The sequence below is a fragment of the Drosophila arizonae genome, chromosome 4, assembly GCF_054131065.1.
Source record: "Drosophila arizonae isolate 15081-1271.41 chromosome 4, UAZ_ARI_1.0, whole genome shotgun sequence".
In the NCBI taxonomy this organism is placed as follows: Eukaryota; Metazoa; Arthropoda; class Insecta; order Diptera; family Drosophilidae; genus Drosophila; species Drosophila arizonae.
This window is the reverse complement of record NC_142924.1, coordinates 17,799,934-17,827,668: the sequence shown is the minus strand read 5'-3', so window position 1 is coordinate 17,827,668 and position 27,735 is coordinate 17,799,934. Positions and strand designations below refer to the sequence as shown.

Sequence of the window (27,735 nt, the reverse complement as noted above, 5' to 3'; positions counted from 1 at the left end):
AGAAGTATATGAAAATATTTAAGAGAACGAGAAAATAACAAAGATTTTATTTTGGTAGCAAAAATAATGAGAATATTAATGTCAATGCCAAACATAGTCAAAATGAATATGAAATCAATAAAGTATTTAAAGAAATAAATAAAAAATTAAATTAAATTACCCAATAAACAGTAATAATATTGTATAATTATAACGCAAGTACAAGGAAACGAATATACATATATAAGTATAACATAAAAATAACATATATATTAACTTTTATATTTTGCTTAAAATATTTGTTTTTTTAGTGTTTAATTATTTTTAAAATTAATTTATTTACATAGTTAATATTAAATTTTATGAAGATTAAATATCTTAAATGAAAATAAATGCAAGAATAATTATAATAATGATAATCCAAAAATACAGACAAAATATACATTACTTTTGTATTATTATATTAAATATAAAGAATAATATATATTCACTTTTATATAATGCTTAAAATATTTTATTTTTTAAAAAAAGGTCCAATGTAATTATTTTTAAAATTAATATATTTAATTAGTTGGTATTAAATTTTATGAAAATTAAAATTCTTAACAAAAACTATAAGAAGCTATAATAATAAAAATTAAAAAATGCAAACAAATTATACAAAATATTTGTTCTCCTATAACTTTTTAACTTCTTATAGTCAAACAAATATTTTGTATGATTTGGTTGTATTTTTTAATTAATTTTTACTAATATTATTCCTAGTACGTGTTTGTATTATGTTTCATCTAAGTTTTTTAAATTAAATATGAACTTGAAATTTTAATTCTTCCAATTTTCTGGGTCTGTAAGAAGTTATTGACATTCAAAGTTTAAACTGATAAAACAAAAAAATAAAATAAAATAAATAAATAAAACCCCTATTAGATCAATAAAATAAAAGAAATGAATTCAAAAATAATACAAAAAAAAATCATTCCGTTGGCATTGATATTTTGTAGACTAATGAAGCTGTCTCCGGATGGATATTGAATATATTTAAATGATTTTCTTTTGTTAGATTGTCACTCGATGCGATTCATTGCTGCCGCTGCTATCAACAACCACTTATTGGACTGCATCAACATTTCAGCCAAAGTGCGGGCTCTCCAAGTTATATATTTTCATCCTCTTCTTCTTCTTATTTCTCTCTCTTTTTTTTCTTCGCATCGCCAGCCCTGTGACAACTTGAGTGCGCGAGTAAGAAGATGCCCTTGCCGTCGGCATCGCGTCGTCCACTGCATTTGGCAATGCGATGAGAATCCGTTGGCCGAGGAGTGACGGGGCGAGGCGAGGCGGGGCGAGGCGAGTGGCTCGGCCAGCCGATGAGGAGGCACTTACCCAGTGCCAACTCGAGTCGTCTATATTTAGCTGCACTTTTTGCCTCTATTCTGTTGCAGTTGCTGCACCGCTTACAATGCTACGCAAAAATTTGTAAAATCTCAACAGCAACAACAACAACAACAACAGCAACAACAGCGCCGACAAAATATTTGCTGTAATTATATTTGATTTTGTAAATGCATTTAGAAATGCATAAAAGATTGTTAATTTAATTGCACAGGGACATGTTTGTTTGTGATAGCATGCTCGATGTCGAATCATGTCTCAAGCACTTGAATATGCAATGAGCTAATTGGCTATTGGAGCATTCCTGACAACAGATCTAGCCAATTATGTCATTTGCTTAGCATGCAATCTAATTGCAATTTAAACATATTCAATTAAATATGCAATCTCTGACTAAGCAGCCGATGTGCAAATTGTCTCAGGGAGTTGAAAATTCACAAATTTCAATTAAAACTGTCCGGGGGATTGAAGGGATTTAGTTTAATCGAAACGAATTTAAGGCATGTGAATAAATAATTTATGGATACTTGTAAAATATTTATTTACTCCTACTGATTATCAAAAATTTAAATATAAAGTGGAGGTATTCTTTTTTGATATTTTTATAGGTACTAAATAAGAATGAATGTCTTAGTTTAATCAAAAAGAAAAACAAATATGTGAATAAAAATTTTTTTAAATTATAATTATTGCAGAAATTTTCTACAGCTTTTGAAGGCTTTACTTTGATTTTATTTAATTTAATCAAAAATAATAAAATAATAAATAATATAATAATAATCAATGATAAATTAAAGTTTGTGAATCTCTTTGCACTTTAAAATAAAAATAATTTATTTTATTTCATTTAAATATTTTAGTTAAAAAGTTCTAAAGTCATGTATATGATAGATTATTTTTTATTTAATTTTTTTTTTAGTTTAATTGATTTGTTAAAACTTCCACTTAAGAATTAATATAAAATAATTCATAAATTGATCAAAAATATTATTAGAGTGCAGTTTTTGTTGTTTTTGTGTTGTTTTCTTCAGGCTTTACTCAACAATTATGTTAATATTATTAAGTTATAATTAATTTAGGTAAACAGAATTTCTATTCTTGCCTATTTTTACAATTTCAGCTCAATAACCGGAGAGTTTAGTATATTATGTAGTCATCAAAAATAAATACTCCATACCAAATCATATACCACGGCGAAACCTGCTTAAGCAGCCTATCAATTAGTTATCAAAGGTAAGTACTCTATTCCATAGCTTAGACTTATTACAACTCATTGCCCTAATTCCTTTACACACCTTGCAATATATACAGTTAGATATACAGACCTCTAACTCATTACGAGCCACTCAATATATATTATCTTAACGCTTACACAGCATATTATTGGCCACCCATAATATCTGGCAGCCACTTCCCAACGATCAACTTGATATGCATTGATACATCTATGAACTTGGCCAATTATTCAAGAACTCATGACTTGCATTCTTAAGCTCTTACTATCTCTGCTGTTCCTGTTCCTGTTGCTGCTCCTGCTCCTGCTCCTGCTCTTGTGCCCAATGCAAGTTGTCGACCTCAGTTTTAATGAAATGTTGCGGTTAGCTCACCTCAAGCCGGTGCTGTAGCTGTAGAGACCACAGCCAATCGCTAGCTACGAAAGTTTTAATGAAGCTCGCCTGGAAACGATTGCCAGACATCAATCTGAAATGCCAAGTGAAGGAGCACAGTGCTCCATGTGGTATTTGGTTTGAGCTGAGTTGAGTTGAGTTGCGTTGGGTACAGTTCGACGCTAATCAAATTAGAATTCCCCAGCAGGCACACACCTTGCTCGTAGTTATGTGTGAGCTATGAGCGGATATATTATCAGCGAGCTGGCTTTGCGGTCAGCCGAAAGCCTGTCGAAGTCAACGTCTTCTATATTACTTGTCATTAATTATTTGACGCTCTTGAGCGTTGAGCTGAATATTTATTTTAAATTTTAATGAGCGGGCGACAGAAGTCAAAATGGGTTTTCAAGCATCTACTGATGCTGCTGCTGCTGTGGTTGCGCTAACAAATCGTATGCCACAATATATTGCCAACTTGTGTGGCAGGCGGCAGCCACAATAAATTCCACAGAGGCAACTAAAACGCACGCAGCAGAGAACAAGCTACTTAAGTGCAGAAAATGTAGCATACTTTTCTGCTGCACATGCACGAAAGACGGCACGTGATTGATGTGACATGAACAGCTCGACAGACGGGCGAGGGGGACCCGGAGGTGGAGGAGCTACGGCTAAAATAACCAGAAGAGCAGCCAAAAAAAAGAAAAGTAAAGACACAAAATGGAAAGAGAGAGAAACGTGTACTTTGGAGCTAGTATAGCTTACATGCTCTTTACATGGCCATTAGATATATTATGCGAGAGTTATCTGCAGCTCAGCGATAAAAGTTTTCGTTTCAAGCTAAATAAAAAAAATAAAAAAATAAATAAAAATGTGTTTGTCACAGGGATTTGTGTGATATGAAATATGGTACAGCATTTGACATTACCCTGGATCGGTTACCAGAAGTCAGTCGTGGGACAATCAGAGAGAGAGAGAGAGAGAGAGAGAGAGAGGGAGAGAGAGCGCGTCACCAGATGTCAGGAGAGATTCAGAATGAAGGAGAGTCTAAGGAGAGACTATTTAAAAATTAATGAGCTTCCAAGGGTCATTAATTTACACTCCTTTGCTCATTGTATATTTATGATAACATCTATTTCCATTTAAAGTGGCCTTGTCTCACTCTCTCTCCTCTCTCTCTATCTATATATATATATATAGATATCTGTGTGTGAATTCATCTATATACATTTTATATTACTTTGCTTGGCCATTAGCTTCAATTTTAATTTTCCAGCGTTTTGGCATGGCAACGACAGAGCCAACTTTTATTTATTTTTTTTGAGATAGATGCACCATCTTTGTGCAATTGCGAAAGGTCGGCGCTGGCTGTCAAAGAAACAACAAATAAAATGAAAGATAGAGAGAGAGAGAGAGAGACGTAGAGTGAAAAAAATGTAGGAAACGAAATCAACAAAGTGCGCAAGCTGCAAATCAAAAGATGTGCATGGTCGAAGGGAGCAGGAGCAGGAGCAGGAGCAGGGACAGAGCCAGAGACAGCCCTCGGTCTCTGTTGCGGGAGTGAGCGAAGAGTAAAATGAAAAAAAAAATTTGCAGAGAAATGAAAAGAAAAGGGATTTGGCGAAGAAACGATATGCAATTTTTTTTGTTAGCATTTCGAGAGGTTTGGCGCAAGTGGCAGGGACAGCACAAAATTGGCCAATTTACATGCGTTTGTGTTTTCAAGCCAGGAATAAAAGAAGCGGATTGAACTTCGATTCAAACTTGTGTGGGAGCATACAAAGTGCCACGGGATCTGCTTCAGCTGAGCTGCGGCAAAAAGAGTTTAAGCCCAGCCAAGCGATGCACTCAACTGGCATTAAGAGGGAGAGACAGAGAGAGAGAGAGAGAGAGGGAGAGAGTAAGACAAAGATGCAGACGTGGAATGGCAGACGCTAAAAAGAGTTTAACGCCTCAAAGCAGCTGCTGCTGCTGCTGCTGCTGCTGGCAAAGCTGAGGCAGCGTCTGCTTAAACAGGTGCAAGTCCCATTAGCTGATGCGCAATTTAAAGGCATTTTATTAAAGTTGCGCCGCACACGGGGCCGTATACGTAATGCCACTTAACTAACATTGTCGCTTACATTTGGCTAATACGCTTATCGTGCGCCACAAAATGTAACTAATGATGACAACACTACGCTCAAGCACATTTCATGTCAGATGCTTGGCAGCTTTGCTTGGCTGGCTGACTGGCTGGCTGGCTGCCTAGCTGCCTGGCTGGGTTTTATGCACTATGGCAACAACGGGTCGTATGCGTAATGCGAGATATTTCAAATGCAAATTGAGCATTGAATGCGGCAAGTTTCTCTTTTCTTATGCCATATCCGATTATCAGAAACTAAGAAAGCTGTAAGGTATCAAAGGCAAAGCATAGCCTGAACGATTCATAGTTGTCAAACGAAATGTTATGCAAGAAATGTTAACTTGAATAAATGAGAGAAAGTCTTCGAATTGAGATTTGAGATATGCTTTAAGATATAAATGCTATAAATTGAGACTAAACTATTTTTCCTTTAAGTAAAGTTATTTTTTAATATTTTAAAATTTTCATTTTATATTTCATTTAATTTTTTTCTCTATTAACTTTAAACTATAAACTTTACATGGTATGTTAACTTTTTTTTTTAATAACATGTCATATACGTAAAAAACATGTTAATAAATTTAAATGCAAATTGAGCAATGAATTTGGCAAGTTTCTTCATTCTGATATTATATCCGATTATCAGAAATCAATGGGATTGTATGGAATTACAGCTGGAACAATTCAGTGTTAGTAAACGAAATGTTGTGCAAGAAATGTTAGCTGGAATAAATGAGAACAGGTCGTTGTAATTGTCTTTAAAATATGCTCGCTTTCACTTCAAGCAAAAACTTGTTCAATATAAGAAGAGTTTCATTAAAAATTTTCATATTTTTCATTCAACAAGTTCACTACAAACTATCCATGATATGTTAACATTTTGCTAATTACATGTCGTATACGTAACAAACAATTTAAAAGTTACACAAAGGGTGCAAACCACACACTTGTCACCCCAGTCTGTGCTAGATAAAATACAAAAATCAAGATGATAAAAAGTAAACTGAAAAGGACACGTCAAGAGCAGCTAGACGGGGCACGATTCGCTCAGAGCGAAAAAGCATTTAACAAATTTTGCTGGAACAATATTCAATTTCCGTCTGTCTAATAAGTTTTTGGCCAACACCACACACACACAGAAACACACATATACACGCACATTTAGTCACCCTGTGTTTCGGTGTCGTGGCATGTAATAAGCCAAGTCCAACAGGCATTCCAGCCTGTCTGCCTGACGGCCTGCCAACTATCTATCCAGGCAAGTTTGTCAGGCCCCGGCAAAGTTCCATTACTCAAACACTCGCCTAGCGACGCACATTTTCCTTTAATTTCCTTTTTAGTTTCAGCGCCAACCAGCTTGTCACAAAAATTGCTTCCCCTTTACTCATTTCTCCCTTCTTTTTTTTTTTGTTATTATTGAAGTTTCATTCTAGCTCAATGGCACTTGGCAAATGTCAGCTTAAAGCATCGATGCATGCACTCGGGCTTTAATGAATGCCCGCGAGGCTATGCAAACAGAACTGTAACGGCCAACGGGCCATATAAAATGCATTCGAGTAACTAACTTGGCGCAGAGCGAACGCGTTTATTTGGTAACCAAATGGCTGGATGTCGTTCCCCACTCGCTGTAAAACAGCGTGGCAGGTGCAGACTTTTCCTATAGCTGCCGGCAAATACACATATACACCCATATATATATGTATATGCATATATAGTTGCAGTATTGTCACAGGCATGGCCTCTGTGCAAGGGGCGGCTCTATTGGCGTATGTTTATGCGGCAAATTGTGATAAGCGGGTTGCCGCTGAAAAATTTTAGCCGGAATTTATCGTTGATGATGAGTTATATATCTATATATTATATTTGCATATAGACATGATACCATAAACAGATATATGTACCATGTGCATGGCAAAGAGGAGATTTATGAATTTACAGCAGAGAGAGAGAGAGAGAGAGAGAGAGAGAGAGAGAGAGAGAGAGAGAGAGAGTCTTCAAGTTGTAATATAGGATCTCTTTTTATACAATATGGATGTTCTTAGTTTCAAGGTAACTATGACAGAGCACGGGGTCACTTACGACTGTGATCAACGTACAAAATGATCGAGCATTATGCCCCTCACATCATTCTGATCAGAGTTGATTTACATATTAAATATACATATTAAATATTACATATTATATATAGATTAAAAAACACTAAAACTCTTTCTCATAAAATTATTTTGAGTATTTTAAATAATAATATAATATTAGTAAATAATATTTAATCAATTTATAATATATATTTCATATTGATTTGCCAAGAAACATTTCAGTGAAATAAAGCGAAACGAAGTGATTAAAACTGATCTACGGCGACGGTGCTATATAAAATAAATATACCTCATACTTTCGTTATCAAACTCTCAAATATTTTTAGTTATAGTCTTTAAAAAAATCACCTAGATGTTTTCATAATTTAATGTAAATTATACGCACTTTTTTCATGTACATCTCATTCATACTTTTTCACTTGACTAACTTCTATACGAGAGCTGTTCAATAAATATTCGCGATTGTTTTTATAAAGACTCAATTCTGGAGTTGCGAAATTTTCCCTATTCAACACAAAATCAGAGAAAAGAATTTATATTAAATATTTTTACCCATACTCTAAAGATTTTCACTTCCTCCTGAAAATGAAAAGGGTTGTAAAAGAACTACTACATCATATACAAAAAGATCACAAAATAGATTATTTAAAGTGCTTTCACAATTCGATACAAGAGTTTCACAAGCTATAGAAATTACAAGGATATTCAGTATAAATAAATTCAACCCATATAAATAGATGTATTCACGATACTTTAAGAGCAAAACTCGTAACGCATAAACGTAGCAACTAGCTGATGGCCTTAAGTCAAATCGTGCTGTCTGCCAGCAGAGCTCCATCTACGCCTACTGCCGTAGTCGACGGCCGTGCGACTGTAATGCAAATAGTTAGGCGCAGACTGTTTGCCAATCGGGCCAAAGCAGGAGCTTGGATTGGTATTGGCAATGGGGGGCTGCCTCGCAATATTGCGGTTGCGTTGCCCCGCACGAACGTCATGGCAATGACAGACGATGTAAAAGAGTTCATTAATATTGCAAGGTGGACGGGCGACAACAGCAACAGCAGGAGCAGGAGCTGTAGCAGGAGTAGGAGCACGAGCAGGAGCAGGAGCAGGAGCCAGCAGCGACAACACAAACACCATGAACAGAAGAGAACGGCACAGCGCAGAACAGCAGAGCATATTTTGACTGTGCGCACAATTATTTTGTAATTTGTCACATTTTGTGGACGCGCCGCCCCGCTCACCCCTTTTCCATGCGGCGTCATCTGCCACTGCGTCGCGCTGCCTTTGTCAAAAAAAGAGGAAAATATATATGTTCAAGTAGCAAAGTCTCGGGCTCAAGTGGCCTGTGACGGCCTACTAAATAGGAAATGCGGGCTCGTTGGCGCATGGCTAGCTGGCGAGCGGGGGGGGGGAGGGATACCGGAGGGTGTGGGGGAATAGCTAAGGGAACTTGGTACCTTGTATCCTACCAACAAGCTGCATAATTGTTTGTATTTTACGCTTTACATGAAAGCTAAGCAAATCTTTTGTTACACTGTCTACAGCAACAAGGCTGCGCCTCCTTTAAACAAGATACACACACACACACGCAGACACGCATACGCACACATACATCGCTCGGCTGCCGCCGCTTCATCTAGTAACCCTTCTTGCTGCCTTTGTTGGCCTTACGCTTTGTGTGCATATTCTAAACATGGCAGCGCTTGGCGGCTACCTCAACCTACTTTCGGGGCCAGACTGCGTTGTCGCCGTCGTTGTTAAGAACTACCCACACAGCGAGCCAGCGCACGTACCCGCCCCCCACCTTGTAACCCCATTTGCCACGCCTACCGAAACGTGCTGCAAGTCAACAGTGAGGCCGTCAGTCAGGCAGTCTTGTTGCTGCTGTTGTTGTTGTTGCTGTTGTTGTTGTTGCTGTTGTTGTGCATATTTACCTAGCCCGGCTCTTCAGCGTCCACATCATCTGCAGCGTATAGTATATACATAAGTGTACCATGAGAACAAGAGAGTATAATAGCTATATCATGACGTTTGTCACTTATGAAAAAAGGCTAATAAAGAATGCCTAGATCTATGCATTATTAAATTATAATAAAAATTTGACTATTTAATTTTTTTTATTTCATTTATTTCATTTTTAATTTATATTTATTTAATATTTACAATTTTATTTTTTTTTTTATTGTTATATGATTTCTTATTTTTATTTATTTTTTATATAAAAATAAAAACAATATTTTAGTATTATAAAAATATCATTAAATTTAATTTATATTTATTTAATATTTAAAATTTTATTTATTATTTTTATGGTTATATGATATTTTATTTTTATTTATTTTGTACATAAAAATAAAAAAAATATTTTATTATTATAAAAATATCATTAAATTATAAAACTCGAATAAATTATTTTTTTATTAAATTTTTTCTTTATTTATTTTTTGTTAATTTTTTTATATTGGCAATGATAATAATGTACAACAAGTCTTATACATTTTTGTTACATTTTTTTTTTTATAAAGTACAAAACATAGGCTTCAATGAAATACTGAAGATTGCCCCCACTCGAAAAAAAAAAAATCAAAATAAAGAATATTTATTTGTCTAGCCTTTAGAGCATTATGTTTTCGTACTTGTTCAGTTATATATGTATATACATATATATCATTCATCATAATTTTCATATGCAGCAGTTGGACCAGGCAATCCCTTGCCTCCCAGCCGGGCATAACTCTTGTCCGTTTCTTTTGCGCTTGTTTTCTATATGTATATACATACACATTTCTATATATATATAATTTTTTTTACATATATATATACATCTTATTTTTTTGTTAAATTACATGCACATATACACAGTCAAATATTTATTTAAAACTTATGCCCGAGGCCTTTCATTACTGTGCACGTAAAAATATATTTACATACATACATACAGACGCACACACACACACAAATATATACATATATATTCTGTTCTGCATTCTGTAGTTTCATTTCTCTATTTTGTTGTTTTTGTTTTTTTTTTTTCATATTTTACTTTTGATATTTTCCCTGGGCAAATGTACAGCATGTTGCTTTGTGCCCGCCTCTCGCTTTGGTGGCAAGCATTCCGTGTTATTAAGTAAACTTTACTTCTCTATATATTTCCAATTTTCCTTTTTTATATTTTATGGTACTTTGGGTCGTGAAATCGTGGCTTAGTTTATTTACTTAGCGCCGTGACGCTAAGTTCGTTATATCCTCATTTCCATATTTTCTAGTGTCTAGCGTCTAGCGCGGCTCTAATTAGTCGTCCTTGCTGCGCGTTGTCCTTGTGTGCGAGCCCATTGTGCCCGCTGAAGAGAACAAAGCGCTTGCGACGCTCAGTGAAGCCAGTTCAAAAGTTGTTGAACATTTAATGGGATTTACCCACCAAATTGTTTTAAATTACATTGCCCCAGAGCCTTTATAGCTGCGCAGCAACAACAACAACAGCAACAAAAAAGAAGAAAGTTGAAAGTAGAAAGCATAAGAGGAAATGACAGCTGCTCGCATTGCTGAGCAGCTGAAGAGCGAGATACTGCTTAGAATTGAGCTGTTAATTAAAATGATATTGGGCAAACGAATCAATCAAACTTGCCTGTCAACTGGCATTGTTTGACAACGAATGGAAAAGCTGGAGAAGAAAAACAATAAAGGAAAATGTATGAATAGAAATCGAGAAACAGTTTCAATAACGACTAAAAATGCTTCAATCAGGAGTGCTCGACTAGAAAGTACCCTGAGTGGATATTATACTCATTATATATGAAATCTAAATGAAATATTAAAGCAATTGCCATTCTTTCGAATTCCATTTCGCTACTCATACATAATAAAACATTAATAGGGAAAAATTTGATTATATTGTAATTAAAATTCTAAAGAACAATGAGAATTCTGTGGATTTTATTATCATTGTATCAATATCAATATCATTTATACGATAATCAATATCATTATTATGTTAGCTATACGATAACTCAGTAGCTTATTTATTTATACGATAACGTATTATCCTGCTATGAATTTCAATCACCTATTGAATTCCAATCTTCTGGCTTTTATTATACGCTACTACACTTTCCCACAATCTGTTTATTTGTATTGCTATCAAAGTCTCATAGAAGTAAATTTAAATGTAAATAAAGAGTTCGAGCATTTATTACATTGACAAAAGATCATTTGCTTCGACCATGAAAGCTTATGATATTGTAAACAGAATACAAATCGTGCTTATAAACAAAATATATTTTCACCTCTTGACAAGGCAAATAAAAATGATATAATCAAAATTTTCGCCTCTTGCCAAGTTCTCACTAGTTCAAGAGTGTATAGATTATTAAGATCATTTATTATTTTGTTAAGGCGTAAATAAATAATCTATATTTATACTGTTCTTTTTTGGTAATAAATAATTATAAAAATAAAAACAAAAAATATTTTATAAAATATTGCACATTTTCCTTAATTATTGTAATTTTCATCATATTTCATATTAACAATTATCGTACAACTACTTTACAAACTTATTGCAACTCTTAATGCAATCTCTAGTAATTGTTATCGGTTATCGTATGTCTATCGACCACAAAATTGACAAAGTTCAATTATAGCCAAATACATTGAATTAAGTATACTGAAATTGGGCACTATCCGCACTCACCTGTCGCAATTGTTGGTTTGGATATATTTAATTTGATTTTTGGGGCCTTTTTGCAACGTAAAATTCGAGCCCTAATCGAATGAACGAGCTTTGGGCTGTAATTGTAAATTCTTTGGTTTAGTTCATTGATTGGTTTTTGGTTTTGCGTTAATTGGTTTCGTTATTATACCGTTTGATAATTTTGGGCGCCAAAGTACAGTCAGAAAGCACTCAGACACACACAAACACACGGACACATATGCACATATGGTCAGACTGATGCGCTCACTCTCTCTCTCTCTCTGTCTCTCTCTCGTTCACTCTCACTCACTGTCGTTCTCTATATATGCATGTATGTGCTGTTCTGTTGCGCTCGCTCTCTCAGCGGATCTCAATGTGTTTATTATGACGTTTGTTGCGGCACTACGGCGTCTGTCGTATGTCCACTGTCCTCTGGGCAGGTAGTTAATGCAGTTTGTTTGTTTGGCCACGTTTATTAGATTGCTAGAGTTATAAACTACGCTCCCAATGCACTGATTATTATTGAACTACGTTTGTGTGCGTGCCAGATATGAACTTTCGGCTGTCGGCTTGTCGGCTTGTCGGCTGAATTTCGTCGATTTGTCGTTAAGGTGAAGCGCACACAGGACATGCACAACTTGACTGAGCGAAACTGCACAAATAACTGAATTGAAATTTCGTCGCACCGAGCGCACTGTGTAAGGGCAAATCGTCGAGCAGAGCGCATCGCATCTGTGTGGGCGACAGCAGGTGGGAGGTGGGGAGGGGGCTGGCTAGGTCTCTGCTTTTAGGGGCTCTACGGCAACAATTTAGCCTATAGCTTATTTTCGGCAGCAACAGCAGCAGCAATTTCTTACAGCAGCAAATGCACTCGAGTGCATTTTAATTGATTTTTTTTTCGCATGCACTTTCGCTAGCGAGTGCGAGCGAGAGCGCAAGCGTAATCTCTGCGTGTGGCTTGCCTTGCTCGTTTGTTGCACGCGGCGTATGCGTAACATTTACAGTTGCACTTCGCACGCACCTTACTTTGAGTGAGTTTTCCTCTTGGCTTGAGTGAGTTTTCCCCATTCAGCTGCGATCTCTTAAGCAGCGCCCGTTCTGGGTCAATTAATGCTGGCCGTTTCATATTTTTCAAGTTTTAATTACCCTTTTTATTTTCAATTTCAACAACAGAGAAGAACAGAGCAGAAGAAGCAGCGAATCAACTAAGTGTGGCAACAAATTTTTAATTAATTACATGCAAAAATCCAAACCAAAAATGAGTTGGCCACGCTTGAGTGGCGAGCTGGTCAAACAATTAGCATTTTATGCTAGTTAAAAAACGTATAATGAAGTTTCTGAAGGATGCGGCTGGCTTCATACTCCTCCTCTCCCACTCCCTCTCACTCTCTCTCTCTCATGAAAAAAGTTTTTAATATGTAAAGTGTTTTCTACCAAGGGGTATGCGTTTGCTCGAAAGGCTCTAGCCCAGCCGAACAAGTTGGAGTGAGTAAACAGCCATTTAAACTCAAATTTCCATTCAAATAGATGGAAATCTGTGTCAGCTTTTTGGCAGTTTCCTGTAGACTGTTTTCGAGTCACTCCAAACATAAAGCAAAATTGTCAAGCAGCACAAGTGTCTGCCACAAGTATTCACATTTAAAGCATTGACATTTCCATTATTTAACTTTTTAATTTATCGTCTGGCTACAGACATCTGGAGTTTCTATAGTGGCAACCATTCTAGTTGTCTGACTTTTACTGAAGAAGTGTCTCTGTGGTAACCCGCAAGCATTTATTAATTGGACAATATTGTGATAGAATACTACTAACTACCTCCCTCTCTTTAAGCACGCCAAAACATTGGCTTTTTCTCAGATTCTTATTATCTCTTTCAGACACTTCCTATCAGACCCTTTGGATCTGTTTTGGTCTGCTTCTGTATCACTTAATTTCTATTTTGCGCATTATAACTTGATCTGCTCCTTTTCGGATCTCTTTCCTCGTTTCCTCTATGGTGTTCTAACTTCTAACTTTTCCGCCCTCTCTCTCTCTCTCTCTCTCTCTCTCTCTGCCTTTTAAAGTATTTTTCTCTCTCCCTCTATCTTGCTCTCTCTCTCTCTCTTTCTTTCTCTCAATTTGAACCGACTTTATTTTATAATTTTCTCTCTGTCTGACTACTTATTTTCTCTCTAGTTCTCTCTCTTTCTTGACTCTCTATCTTGGCCTCTCCCCCATTCTCTCTCACATTCCTACCTTTCTGTATATTGATCTCCCCATTTCTCTCTTTTGCTTTCTTTGACTTTATCTGTCTATATTTTCTCTCCCTCTCTCTCTCTTTCCCTCGTATTCAAATGTTCTCTCTCTCTATCGCTTGCCAAATTAAAAGAGAAGCAAATGAAAGTCCTGTGTCTATCTAACTTTCCTCCGTTTTAAAATATTTAATAATGACAGATTTAGGTGAAGCTACAAATCAACGATCTACATTGCTTCTATATATGCTTTAATTATACATATTTAATAAATTTGAATTTCTCTTTATATTTCTGTCACATTTTCCATTAAATTTGCTTAGAGCCAATAAAGAGGGATTTGACAAACATTAAAACTAAACACCAAAAGAACCTGGCTATAACTAAAATGCAGTAAATAAAATATTAGACAATACAGGGTGCCTCGCCAGTGGAAACAACAACATTCGTGTTGAGACATGCGCAAAGCGACACAAACTCAAAGCAACTCAAAAGGCAACTCACTCAAAACTCACAACATGCAATAAAAAACACCTGAAGCCAGGCAATGCAATCGCAGACAGGCAGCCAGGCAGCCAGCAAAGGGGCGAAAGGGGGAAAATAGAAGAAGAAAAACAAACGTCAGCTGCACACAATACAACCCAAGGCACAAAATGGCATTGGACCAAATGCTAACGAACAGAAACAGCAACAGCAACAGCAACAAAAAATAGCTAAAGGTACAGGGCACAAAATTGGAGCTATGACATTTGCGGCCATTGTTGGCTAGTGTAACAACACACTCCTACGAGCTGCGTTTTAAAAATTTATTATTTTCCTAGCTGCCATTTGCTAATTACGAGCTTATACTGTTATTTTTAACCAGAATTCAAGGATTTAAATTGCGCTTAAAAATATAAATATTAGTGGGATTATACGAGGATTATAAATAGCGTTAGTCAGTGGGCCTATTTAAATACAGCGGAGATATTTTAATAAGCACATATTATGTATGACACAACTATAATACAATTTTTATAGGAAAATTTTGAGTTACAGTCGAACTACTATTTAGATGCGACATTTAAAAATCTGCGCTCATTAAACTAATAGTAGTACTAGTAGTAGTCAAAGTGGTATTATTTATTTTAAATTCTACTACTATTACTAGAGCAGTAGAATTTAAAACAAATTCAGTAGTAGAGTTTACGTTTATGGTAGTAGAATTTTACTACTATAGTAGTAGAATTTAAAAGAAATATTAAGTTAAATAACAAATTATTTGATAATTTATTCTTTTTTTATTAATATTATTATTATTATTATTATTATTTTTTTTTTTGACATAGAAAAGGTTTCCAAATTAAATTTAAATAGTCCTTTCCACTTTTAAAAATTTTTACACTACTATTTTAATGGCACATTAGCATAGAAGCTGTTATAGAATTTAAAACAAATATTAACATTCATAAATTATTTATTAATTTAATAATTTTTGTTTGAGACCGAAAAAGTTTATAAAAAATTCATAAAATAGTAGTAGCCTCTATAAGTAATTCCTACACTACTATTTTACTTAACATTTCTATAAAAATAGTAGTTTTACTGCGCACAATATTTATAAAATACAAATAGTATTAATGTATTATTATTAATTAGTACAGTTTATATTATTAATATATTTCTTAATTTTTTTCCACTTCAGGATTTGAGAAAGTAAAAGTAGTGACATTTAGTTAGTTCATGAAAATAGTAATTGCTGCTAAAATGAATTTCCACAACAAATGGAAGCCCGATAAACTGTGGGCAATTTAGGCTAACTCGCGGTACAAATTGCCACTGTAATAGTTGGGTAATAACAAGGCCAGCCATATTCAATTACTGAACAATAGCTCCAGCAGTTAATTCTATGGAATTTTGTAAAATTCTAATATGAATATACAATAAGCCAATTGAGAATTTACTGAAATATAGTTGACCAATAATTTCGATTTACCTCTTCATTTTATTTCTAAATTTTATTGTAATTCCCTAAGTGAAAGCAATAATAGGAAAGACTAACTCCTCGTCTATAATTATGTTTTCATTATGAAAAATATGTAATTAATTTGATGACTCCAGCCCAATCTTAATTAAGCTGGCGAGTCAACAATAAATATTTGTGAGGCAATCGAACTCCAATTTCAAACCCAAAGTCCTTCACAATGAACTCGGTTTTCATTGAAAGCCCCCCAAAAAAGATTTGGATAATTATAGATCTGATCGTAGTGTAGTAAAGCAATAATTGCCCACAGCTGACCTCATTTGAAGGGCGTTGATGAGCATTGACCATTGAACCTCAAAGAGCTGAAAATCCAAATACTAACTACAAATCACCTGAATTTAGTTTTTAACGCAATCACATTAAAATCTAAGGTTAATGACTGTGTTTATGGAAACAGACGTCGACTTGGGTGAATCCCTGAAAAAAAGGTTTTTTAATCCATATAATAAACAAAACAATTCTGACTCATATCGTCAGATATGCCTATTTCAAGTAAAACACCTTGTAAAACATAGTATATAGGGTAGTTTGACTTTAGGCTAATAGGTAAACAAAAGTATTGGCTATACCCTATAAAAACGTAATATACTACAAATATAAAAGGTTTAATATACAATATGAATTATACATATATATCATATATTTTCTTTTTTAAATATATAACTCTATTATAAAATTTCATAAATATGTCGAGACTAAACCATTAATTTACTATTTACATATATTTGAAGCAGGGCATCTCTTATTCATCAACCATTATTCTAAAAAATTTCCAGTTATTCATTTTTAATTTTGTTTTGATTATTATTTTTTTTTAGGCTTTGTTTGCTTGCTTGGTCTGCTAAATTAAAATAGTCTGGTGGAAATGTAATGAAGGTGTTTACATGTGTAAAAATTACGCATACGCAATGGTAGCCACGCTCCAATGAACAAACAATATGCAAAGCAAAACCACAACGATGATGATGAGCAATTGATGCGTAATGGTGAACGATTAGACGACATTTAAAATCGTTTTGTACTCTTAATTATGTTTATTATACAGTCCAATGGCATGGTGCATATATAAAAGAGCCAACGCTGTGAATTTTCGCAAACAGTATTCACGAGAATTTCAGAGGGATTAAGCACGAATAATATTTTAGAAAATATGTCGCATCAACAAATAACCGTCAGTCGCAGTTTTTGGCTATACGTGGCTTTGGTAGCGGCGCTGTTACAGTGCAAACTGGTTTGCTCTCAATACAGTGGATATCCGTACTATGGAATAGGAGGAAGCGCATCGGCTGGCTCGGCTTATGGCATGTTTGGCAATGGCTACGGATATGGATATGGCTATCCGCCGTACTATTCGTATCCCGGCTATGGATACACATACCCTGGCTACGGCTATGGAGGTGGATCCCTAGGCGGAGGCGGTGCATATGGTTATCCAACTTATGGTTATCCGACCTATAACTATGGTGGTTATCCTTATGCAGGCACGAGTAAGTATAGCTTATCTAAGTGAATCAGCGTATGCAGTATTATAAATGTATTAGTGTTTTGGACTTGTTTTTTATTATAGACACGGCTTTTGCAAGTAGCAGTGGAGGATTCGCCAGCGCAAGTGTTGGGAGCGGAGGTGGCTTTTACGGCTAAGACAAAAGCACTGAACAAATATTTAAGCTAATAATTAGTCACAATGTGTACATATTGAATAAGTATTGTACTTTAGTGGATTGTGTTATAGTATTAAATTCATGATTTTTATAAAAAAGAAGAAACAATGAAAAATTCATTTAGCCATTTAAACTAACCACTTATTCCCGCCAAGAGAAAAAAACGATAACAAATGTTAGTGCTGCACAATGTTCGACTATCGTTATTCGAGCAAGCGCCGATTTATCGGTAGCTTTCTATTTATTTCATTTAATTAATTAGTGTTGCCGGAAAACTATTTTTAAAGCTCCCACAGCTAGAATATCTATAAATTATAATAACATTTAATAAATTCTCTCAAATATGTTATTACTGAACTATCGATAAATATCAGCTGTGCAAGATATTAAAATTTAAAAAACACATACATACATACGCACTGTTCTAACGGATGGATACATAGGTAGACCAATAAAGGCCAAACAAATACAAAGACTTCGCGTGCCTTTTGTTCATTACGTTCGCGAAAGCCCACAAAGTAAGCTATAATTGATTGTCTAAATTTGCAAACTAAAATAAACAAATAATATATAAAATAATAGAAAAAATAAAATCTAATTACCAAATATTTATGAATTCAGTCGCAAAAAAAAGTGAATGTGCAAAAACATAACATTGCGTAATGGACCCACATACAACAAAACAAATGCATTTAAATTATTGTAGTATTAACGCGCATGTGTGAGTGTGGGTGTGCGAGAGCGTGTATATGTGACTGTATGTATTATATCTAGCTTGCATCTGAGTATCGTTATAGTTGTGCGCAGGTTTGACTTGGCCTCAAAAACTCGTGACCAATTGTGACAGTACTAACATACATAAATACATACATACATACATATCTATGTGCATATTTGTATGTAAGTAGATGCATGTACTTGAGTTGCCGCCAGTTCCTTGGTAAAAATCAATTAGCCTCCAAAATATTAAGAGCTTATGCACATACACACATACATACTCATGCATATGAAAGTATTAAAAAGTGCTGCTTCATATTTTAATAGACAATACCAGGGTGACTTTTATAAGCTCTCTGCCTCTGCCTCGCGCTCTTGCTCTCCCTCTCCACCTCTTTTCTTTTCATGCACGCTCGTTTTATCCTCGGCATATTAGACCAAGAGCCAACAACAAAAACTATTGACGCATTTCTTTCACTAACCCTCCTCTCGTTCACAAATTTTGGCAATCGGAAATTTCCACAGCCGAAGAACTGAAAAACAGCTGATGTTTGTCAAAAATTGCCGCTTCGTTTAAGGTGTGTGTGTTGTGTGTGCGTGATGTATCGTATGAGCATGAGAGAGTGTTCGTGTGTGTGTGGTTATGTTTGTGCGCATTAAAAGAGCTTCGATAGATACTCTCGAACATTTTACACAACTCACTTGCCCAGTTGGCATTTGCTTGGCACGAGACCTGTAATCGTAAATATACATAAAATTGTAGTTTATTTTATTTTTTTCTGTGTTCTTATTATCTGTTAACATTTGAAGAGGGTGTGTCTCGCGTTTGGCTGCTTATCAAATCAATTCACGTTACGTTTTGCCGGCTGCCGCTAATGCTAGACCCCCAATGAACGAACGGCCAAGGTTGCTGATAAACAGCGATGTGCTGTGTTCTATAAATGGCATTAATAAAATCTGTGTTTGTATGCGTTATTTTCTCGTTATCTCACAGGGCAACGAAATTAGACAAAAAACAAAAACAAAAAAAAAAAAAGAACATTTACATAACAAGTCATAAAACGAGATTGGCCCCCATCATACTCACCTGAACCATTCCCAGCTTCGAGATGTTGCGATTAATGCGTAATCCGGTTGTCAGCTCCGTTAAAAGGTAATCGCCAAAGTAATACCAATTAGCTTACTCAACATACTCATAATTCAAATTTCGTCACAGCCATGTCCGTGAAATTGGCAGCGTGGTCATGCAGCCAAAGCTGAAAGATTTCAGCATCAGCAACGAGCCCATATTGGCCTATAGGAAGGGTTCGCAGGAGCGCGCGGCTTTGAAGGAGGCTCTGAAGACCACGGCGGCAACATGCACTGAGGTGCCCATTGTTATTGGCGGCAAGGAGTACAAGACGGACAAGGTGGTGTATCAAGTGATGCCGCACGACCACGCCCACAAGCTGGCTGCCTTCTACTATGCCGATAAGAAACTGTTGGAGTTGGCCATCAAAACGGCTGTGGAGACGCAGACCAAATGGGATCGTGTGCCGTTGGCCGATCGCTTGGCCATTTGGGAACGGGCCGCCGACCTGATGGCGGGCAAATATCGCCAGGAGCTGAATGCGGCCACCATGTTGGGCCAGGCCAAGACGGTCATCCAAGCCGAAATCGATGCGGCAGCAGAGCTGATTGATTTTATACGGTAAGCACGTAGGGTATATGTTATATAAGCATTTAATTTGAACTCATTTTTAATCCCTAGCATTCACGCCTACTTCCTTAAGGAGTGCGTCAAGTATGAGCCCATCAGCGAGAACCTGAAGGTCACGAAGAACTCTTTGCGTTATCGCGGCATCGATGGCTTCATCGCCGCAGTCAGTCCATTCAACTTTACTGCCATTGGCGGTAATTTGGCCTACACGCCTGCATTGATGGTAAAGACTTAAATTATAGTTTTGACGTCTCGTGTCTCATGTCTAAGCCTAATCTATTTTTATTTTGCCGTAGGGCAACGCTGTGCTGTGGAAACCCTCGGACACGGCCCTGCTGTCCAATTGGCGTATTTTCAACATAATGCGCGAGGCTGGCGTGCCCGATGGGGTTGTCAACTTTGTGCCGGCTGATGGGCCCGTGTTCGGGGACACGATTACCGCCTCACCCCATTTGTCGGGCATCAATTTCACCGGCTCGGTGCCGTAAGTTCAATTCAATTTGGTTTTTTATTTATTTTATTTTGTGTATTATCGATTTTCATAATTGTTTCCGCTTCAGTACATTCCAACGACTATGGAAACAGGTGGGCGACAATCTCCCCAAATATATTAATTTTCCGCGCCTCATTGGCGAATGTGGTGGCAAAAATTTCCACTTTGTGCACGAGTCGGCGGATATTGAGACAGTTGTGACATCCACAATACGCTCGGCCTTCGAGTACAGTGGCCAAAAGTGTTCAGCCTGCTCGCGCATGTATGTGCCCGAGTCCTTATGGCCGCAGGTAAGCATATCATATAGGCTATATGGCCTCTCCAATTGCTGGGTGTGGTATATTATTTTCAATAAATCCACAGATCAAGGAAGGACTCTTGCGCGAGATAAAGCAACTGAAAATCGGTGACGTTCAGGACATGGCCACGTTCACATCGGCTGTCATCGATGACAAAGCATTTAAACGCATTACAGGCTACATTGAGCACGCCAAAAAGAGCTCGAATCTAGAGATCCTTGCCGGCGGCAATTATAGTGATAGCAAGGGTTACTTTATCGATCCAACAATAGTACAAACCAAAGATCCCAAGGATCGGATTATGACTGAGGAGATCTTTGGACCCGTTATCACCATTTATGTATATAAGAATGCTGATTTGATGGAGGCCATGAATCTGGTGCACACCACAACGCAGTTTGCGCTCACTGGCGCCGTTTTCGGACAGGATGAGTAAGTGCTAAGCCTAAGCTGAACGATTGAAGCTCTTCCTCATTAATAATACAACTCAAATTTTACTTTTGCAGAAGCTTTATCAACTGTGCTTTGGAGGAATTCAAAATGGCTGCTGGCAATTTCTATATCAATGACAAGTCCACTGGCTCCGTGGTGGGTCAACAGCCATTTGGCGGTGGCCGCATGTCGGGTACCAATGACAAAGCTGGCGGACCACATTATATACTACGCTGGACGTCCCCGCAATCTATCAAGGAGACGTTTGTGCCGCTGCGCGACATAAACTATCCCTACATGTGCGAATAAGGGATAAGACGGAAGCAAATTAGAAAACGACAGGAATCTCATTTAAAACACTAACTCATATATATGTATATATTTATATAAATATATATATGTATATGCATATATAAAAGAAAAGGGGAATGTATATGTATTTTGTTGAACTATTTTTAACATACGCACCTTCCTAGTTAACCGCTACATTTGTATGTAGTTAAATGTTATATCGAATCTCTGCTGTATTTTAATCGCCTCAAACAAACAACCAACCAAATGCCGAAAGATGTTGTAAATTGATATGCTGATACCATAATAAAATCTCACCCATACACAAACATACTTCTATAATGTAACTCGAATTATAAACTATGTTTTAAATTATAAAGTAAATTTTTAAAACCGATTGTGATTATTTATTAATTATAACTATAATTTCGCCTCAATTGATTTTACTCAGCTTTGTTGTCACAGTCAATGCAATGCAATAAAGTTAAATGTAGTTACTAAAGCTAACAGTATACAATATATACATATGCATACACACATAGATATGTATACTAATTATTGTATATATATGTATATGATGGTATGCGTACACTATACACACAAACTATTTGACAATACCATTTAAATACTGAATGTGAAAATTATGAATATATGAAAAGACGGAGTGAAGTTATATAAACTCAAAATTGAAATTCAGTTAAATAAAAATATGAAATCAAAATTGATTCTCTTTGATTGCAAAGCATTAGGGTAAGTATTACTCTACTACTCGTAAAAGCAATTGGTAATAATTTAATTTTAACCAGGATGTAATATGAAAACCTCTTGAGTTTCAAATTGATCGACATAAAACTCGACGCCAACTCTAATCAAGCTCATTTACGGCCATGCTAGACTAAACCGAATTTTCTTTAGTATCACTACAACTATCGTACATCGTACACACCTTAGGAAACTTAATTTTTTTTTGTATTTTTTTTTTAAACATATATTACATTTTATAAGTATATATATAGTATAATTATTTTGTAATTTTGTAATATGGCTTCTCCGCGTGGTCCCAGTAGTCCTCGTAGTCCACGTCCTTTGACTCGAGTACGCAGCAAAGTTGTCGGATCCCAGACAGAGAACTTACGCGACTTATTTGAGATGATGTATTGCAGTGATAATCGGGAAACAAGTGACGAAGATCTCAAATTTATAAATGAAAGCGTAAATCAAACTAGAAAATCTCAAATTTTCAACTGATAAATTTATTCTTTTTTTCATTTCTATTACAGTTCGATTTATATATGTCGACAGATAAAGATTTCAACCAAGTGGAGACGGCTGAGTTGCATCCCGTTCGTGTATTCATACAAGAACCCAGATCGAAAATTTGCTCATATCTGTATGTGCTAATGGGTTTTACATTATTTACGGGCTTTTTCAGCTGGCTTGCAGATATTCAAACATAGTGTGTTTCATACATTTATTACAAAGAACTCACTTGGTCGGTCATAACAGCTAAATTGTGTGTTGATTAATTGGTGTGACTTAAGTTGTTACAAATAGAGACTTCGAAGCATCAAACCTTTTAACTTAGCTTTAATTTAAGTTCAATGTGTGTGGTTTCTCTATGCACGAATACGATCAGTAAACCAAAGGAAATTGTTTTCTTTTTTATCAAATTTACAAAGTAAAACAATGATTTTGCTTTACAAATTCAATGGGGGGATTATATGAAACAAATTTCCTATTGGTTTACTGAACGTAGGTTCATAGAACATAAGTCAAGTGCATATATTAAAGTAGGTAAACATATTTAAAACTTGACGATATAACTATAATTGAAGTTCTGTTTGATGGGTTGGTTTGGTTTTTTTTACAGACTAATGTTTAAGGTATTATATAATGTATATATAAATGTATTAAAATATTTATATGTATATATGTTATGTGGTAACATAAAACTAGTCGAATTTTATTGAATTAACGCCCGTGTCAATCTGACCGCCCCGATAGCTGCCGCGCTTCTTCTTGGTCTTCTCGTGCTTGAAGGATTTGCCACGTGTGAATTTTAGATCCTTGTTGGCGCGCTCTCCCCAAGAGCCGGCAGCGTTTTTCTATAATTATTTGTACATATATAAATATGTATTTTACATAAAAATGTTTATTACAATATATTGTATACAATATACATATATTATGTTCGGCATGTGCTTGTCTGTATGTGTGTATTTGCATGTATGTGTGTGTCTATTTCATTAAAAAGAAATACTCTGATTTTTATTGAATTGTCCCGGAATTGTGGAAAAATTTTCCACACTTGTTCGGTCCATCTATATAAAGTTATTTCATTTGGGGCTTGATCCCCTCGTGTCGGTCGGTGGCATAAATGACTAAACTACATTACTATGTTAATTATCGAAGGTTATTTTCTTATTTTGTTTTGTCCCCGAATCGAAGGACTTGTTGCCAAACCCGCCACCGCCGCCACGTCCCCCACCACCACGACCGAATCCACCGCGTCCACCACGATCGCCGCCGCCGCCACGGTTGAAACCGCCGCCACCACCGCCGCCGCGGCCGAAGCCACCGCGTCCGCCACGATCGCCGCCGCCGCCGCCACGTTTGAAGCCGCCACGACCACCGCGATCGCCTCCACCGCTGCGATTGAAGCCACCGCCACGGTTACCACCGCGCTGTCCATCAAAGGACTTGCGCTCAAAGCCTCCAAAGCTCTTACGATGACCACCGCCTTCTCCGTCTTCGTCTCCATTTTGATTGTTGCTCTCCCACTTGCTACGATCCGGACGGCCGGCAAAACCAGAGCCGCCACGTCCACGTTGTCCACTATTGAACTTCTTGAAGCCACCGTCATTCTAGAATAAAGCAACACAAAATGGTTAAACACAAATTAGCCAAGCTGGTTGGAAAATGACAAAAACATATTTTCAGTAAAGGAGCCGGCGAATGCCACAAATGATTTGAGATTTGAGTTTGAAAGGCGCTTTAGCTAATTTGTGAGTAACCCCTCTGTCGCTGCTTTATGCACAACCCCAATCAATCGTAAGTCTATCGTCAGTCAAGTTTGTCTGTCCCCAACCCGGACCCACACACTGCAACACACACATACAGCGCGCCACACTCAAATCCATTTGTGGCACTCACCTTCGCCTCAAAGGACATGTCCTGCACGCGCGAATCTATGATCACCTCTTCGGTGCGGACACGCCGGAAAGGCGATGAGCGACGTTTGCCCCCGCTGCTGTTGTTAAACGGATTGTTCTTGTTGTTATTTGTATTGTTGGGCGTGGAGGTGAAGCCATTATACTTCTGCTGCTGCTGCTGCTGCTGCTGCCGCTGATACTGTATATTTGTCAAAGGAGTTTATTAAAAAAAAAAAGTGGAATTTCGAAAGCGGATTCTGTTTGATAAAAAGGACAACTGCTGCTGGTGTTTCGATTTTAACCATGCATATATATATAGGAGAGAAATTTCTAAGAGATGCCCTGAAACTGAGTTATACGTGCCTATTAATGCGGACGACAAATTATAAACTTTTGTAAATATTCGATAAGCGAAATCGCCCTGCGTCATTCAAACTGTCCCGCCTTTACTATCGAATATCATGTACAGGTGTAAAAAATTAAATAAATAAATAAAAAAAAAACTAAACAAATCAAAACTTAACACCGTCGAGTTTCGAGCCCATTCTGAGATATATAGACTGATTTTAATCAATTGCTCATACTCTAACAAATTTTCAATTTATGGATTTCTTCTTGACTTAAATTGTCAATATTCTATACAGCATAACTATCAATGAAACCTGCCTATAATTGGTTTAGTTATGTTTGATATTTCTCGATTATTATATTTTCTATTTTCATTATTATTTTTGTTTTTAATTTATTTATTCTATATTCATTGATTTCTTATTTATTTATTTTATATTCATTTATGTTCTATTTATTTATTTTCTATATAATTTATTTGACTAATATTCATTATTTATCATTTAACTATTCCCTCGGCTCATTGACTGCCTAATTTATTCATATATTAAATCCGTGACCAACTCACCTGCTGTTCACCTGACTTGACGAAATTGTTGTATTTCTTGTTAGGTGTTGCCTCGTCTGCATCGCCGCCGCTGAACTTGCGTTTCTTGCCAGCGGCCCCATTGGTCACAGCTTGTTCTTGTTTCTTGGGCTTCACTTCGCCAGACTCTTCGCTGCTGTCGCTGTCGCTATCGCTGCTCTCCTTTTTGGCCGGCACAGGTTTCTTCTTTGCTGGCGGCTCATCTTCATCGGACGAGGAGCTGTCAGAGCTGTCATCCTTTTTAGCCGCTGGCTTGGCTGCAGGCTTGGCTGCAGGTTTGGCCTCCTCCTCTTCATCGGAATCTTCCTCAGATGAGGATTCTTCCTTCTTGGCTGGTGCAGCGACCTTTTTGACAGCTGGTTTGACTGCAGCGCTTTCATCCTCGGAGCTGCTGTCCTCGGACGAGTCCTCAGATTCAGACTTGGCTGCTGGCTTCTTAGCAGGTGTAACTGCTGGTTTCACCGCTGATTTCTGGGCCGGTTTTTCATCTTCAGATGAGGAATCAGAACTAGAGGAAGCTGCAGCTTTTTGGGCCGGCGCTGCCTTAGTGGGTGGTGCTTTTTTGGCCGGTGCCTCCTCATCAGAGGAATCGTCGCTGCTGTCGGCCTTCTTGGCAGGGGTTGCCTTTGCCGCTGGCTTGGCAGCTTCTTTCTTTTGCTCCTCCTCTGAATCGCTGCTGTCATCGCTACTGGAATCAGCCTTTTTAGCTGCCGGCTTAGCTGCTGCTTGTGCCTTTTTCGGAGGTTCTTCCTCACTTGAGCTATCATCGCTGCTAGATTCGGCTGCCTTTTTGGAAGCTGCGGCTGGCTTTGGGGATGGCTTTGCGGCTGGCTTTGCGGTCTTAGCTGGCTCCTCATCGGACGAGTCATCGCTGCTTGAAGACGCAGCTTTTTTGGCGGTAGGAGTGGTTTTTCCTTTTCCAGCGCCGACAGCCGTAGTTGGCTTCTCTTCTTCATCATCACTGCTAGTATATGAAGGCTTCGCCGCAACAGCCGCCGCAGCTGGCTGCTTAGCTGGTTGCTTTGCTGGCTCTTCATCGGAGCTGTCGTCGCTGGAGGATTCAGCTGCCTTCTTCGCTGGAGATGCCTTTACTGCTGGCTTTACAGCTTCTGCATTCGGCTCCTCATCTTCCGAATCATCTTCACTCGACGAAGAATCATCGTTTTTCCCATTTGTGGGGATATTCACTATCGGCTTCACATTTTGCTTTTTCACATCGCTGTCACTGTCACTGTCCGAGTTTCGGTTTGGTGCAAGTGGAATCTTTCGTGTTTTGCTTTGGTAGAAAGCTAAGATATCTATCAGCCTGGGTGTACTCTTGGGCACAGCTTGCTATAAATGCACAAGATAATTGATTAACAAAACATGTTGGGTTAGGGAAACACGTGCTTTCGGCATGGCGTGCTCCCAAAACTTATTAAAATACGGCCTATACAGGAGAATACTGGGGGTTTATATTTATCAATTTAATTGCCAATCTCGAGGCCTTGAGCGCAAATACAATACAAATTTAATTGAGAATGAAAATATTAAAAAGGCACACACAAATAAAAAGCCGGAAGAACTTACCGCTTTTACTTTCTGCTCAAACACTTTTGCTAGGTTTCTGTCCTTAGTTTTAAGGTACTCATTGACAATAGCATCTGCTACTTTAATTAGTTCAGTCATTTTTTCCTTCGCAAATATTTTCTTTATTTCTCACAAAAATCAAGCAACGACTTACTCGTTGCAGTCACAAAAAAGACATAAATTCTATCAACGCACACACACGTGTTGTTTCGATAAATTTTACACACTCGATAAATATATTGCCATGAGACCTACAGTTGTACAGCACTAGCAAAATATTACGGGGAAAAGTACCATTTCGAACTAGTATTGTGTATGCCACCTTGTCTCGAAAAATTCACAATGCAGTTC

At 37.0% G+C, this 27,735-nt stretch overlaps 4 protein-coding genes across 6 annotated transcripts in view; 2 read left to right on the top strand and 2 right to left on the bottom strand.

Moving 5' to 3' along the window:
• The window catches only part of mub (poly(rC)-binding protein mub), a 120,380-nt gene extending 107,813 nt beyond the window's left edge, over positions 1 to 12,567 (bottom strand). The window contains exons 1-2 of one of the 2 annotated variants that reach the window (XM_089467694.1): positions 12,053 to 12,567; positions 11,884 to 11,978 (exon numbers count right to left, since the gene is read on the bottom strand). The gene's annotated coding sequence lies outside the window, so the exon portion shown is untranslated. Of the gene's footprint in view, positions 1 to 11,883 lie in introns of both variants that reach the window. The other variant, XM_089467692.1, reaches the window with a different exon arrangement.
• A 4,355-nt stretch (positions 12,568 to 16,922) lies between these two features.
• LOC108613485 (uncharacterized) lies at positions 16,923 to 19,595 on the top strand. Its single transcript, XM_018006980.2, has 3 exons — positions 16,923 to 17,624; positions 17,705 to 18,316; positions 19,510 to 19,595. Exons 1-2 carry the CDS (start codon positions 17,288 to 17,290, stop codon positions 17,776 to 17,778), a joined length of 411 nt encoding a protein of 136 aa, XP_017862469.1. The 5' UTR covers positions 16,923 to 17,287; the 3' UTR covers positions 17,779 to 18,316; positions 19,510 to 19,595.
• P5CDh1 (delta-1-Pyrroline-5-carboxylate dehydrogenase 1) lies at positions 19,525 to 23,301 on the top strand. The gene is made up of 9 exons (XM_018006976.2): positions 19,525 to 19,668; positions 19,732 to 20,205; positions 20,266 to 20,437; positions 20,511 to 20,698; positions 20,775 to 20,997; positions 21,071 to 21,438; positions 21,513 to 22,479; positions 22,536 to 22,941; positions 23,010 to 23,301. Exons 1-7 carry the CDS (start codon positions 19,625 to 19,627, stop codon positions 21,745 to 21,747), a joined length of 1,704 nt encoding a protein of 567 aa, XP_017862465.1. The 5' UTR covers positions 19,525 to 19,624; the 3' UTR covers positions 21,748 to 22,479; positions 22,536 to 22,941; positions 23,010 to 23,301.
• Positions 23,187 to 27,632, bottom strand: Nopp140 (nucleolar and coiled-body phosphoprotein 1). Of its 2 annotated transcripts, XM_089469039.1 has the most exons (4): positions 27,385 to 27,632; positions 25,798 to 27,147; positions 24,883 to 25,080; positions 23,187 to 23,834 (listed from the first exon to the last, which is right to left on the bottom strand). In XM_089469039.1, the coding sequence occupies exons 1-4, from the start codon at positions 27,481 to 27,483 to the stop codon at positions 23,682 to 23,684; spliced, it is 1,800 nt and encodes a 599-aa protein (XP_089325165.1). In that variant the 5' UTR covers positions 27,484 to 27,632; the 3' UTR covers positions 23,187 to 23,681. The 2 variants fall into 2 exon arrangements, with proteins under 2 accessions (XP_089325165.1, XP_017862454.1); XM_018006965.2 differs by lacking the exons at positions 23,187 to 23,834; positions 24,883 to 25,080 and adding an exon at positions 23,862 to 24,593 and having other exon boundaries at positions 27,385 to 27,631.
• Positions 27,633 to 27,735: the final 103 nt, after the last annotated feature.

What these genes read in the sequence shown, in the direction of transcription:
- LOC108613485 (XM_018006980.2), top strand. Translation starts at nt 17,288, where the DNA reads ATGTCGCATCAACAAATAACCGTCAGTCGCAGTTTTTGGCTATACGTG. An exon ending in TTATCCTTATGCAGGCACGA is followed by an intron (nt 17,625 to 17,704) that starts GTAAGTATAGCT and finishes TTTTTATTATAG; the next exon opens with ACACGGCTTTTGCAAGTAGC.
- P5CDh1 (XM_018006976.2), top strand. Translation starts at nt 19,625, where the DNA reads ATGTTGCGATTAATGCGTAATCCGGTTGTCAGCTCCGTTAAAAG. An exon ending in GAGCTGATTGATTTTATACG is followed by an intron (nt 20,206 to 20,265) that starts GTAAGCACGTAG and finishes TTTAATCCCTAG; the next exon opens with CATTCACGCCTACTTCCTTA. An exon ending in CCTACACGCCTGCATTGATG is followed by an intron (nt 20,438 to 20,510) that starts GTAAAGACTTAA and finishes ATTTTGCCGTAG; the next exon opens with GGCAACGCTGTGCTGTGGAA.
- Nopp140 (XM_018006965.2), bottom strand. Translation starts at nt 27,483, where the DNA reads ATGACTGAACTAATTAAAGTAGCAGATGCTATTGTCAATGAGTACCTT. An exon ending in TTGAGCAGAAAGTAAAAGCG is followed by an intron (nt 27,148 to 27,384) that starts GTAAGTTCTTCC and finishes GTGCATTTATAG; the next exon opens with CAAGCTGTGCCCAAGAGTAC. An exon ending in TCAAGTCAGGTGAACAGCAG is followed by an intron (nt 24,594 to 25,797) that starts GTGAGTTGGTCA and finishes GCTTTATTCTAG; the next exon opens with AATGACGGTGGCTTCAAGAA.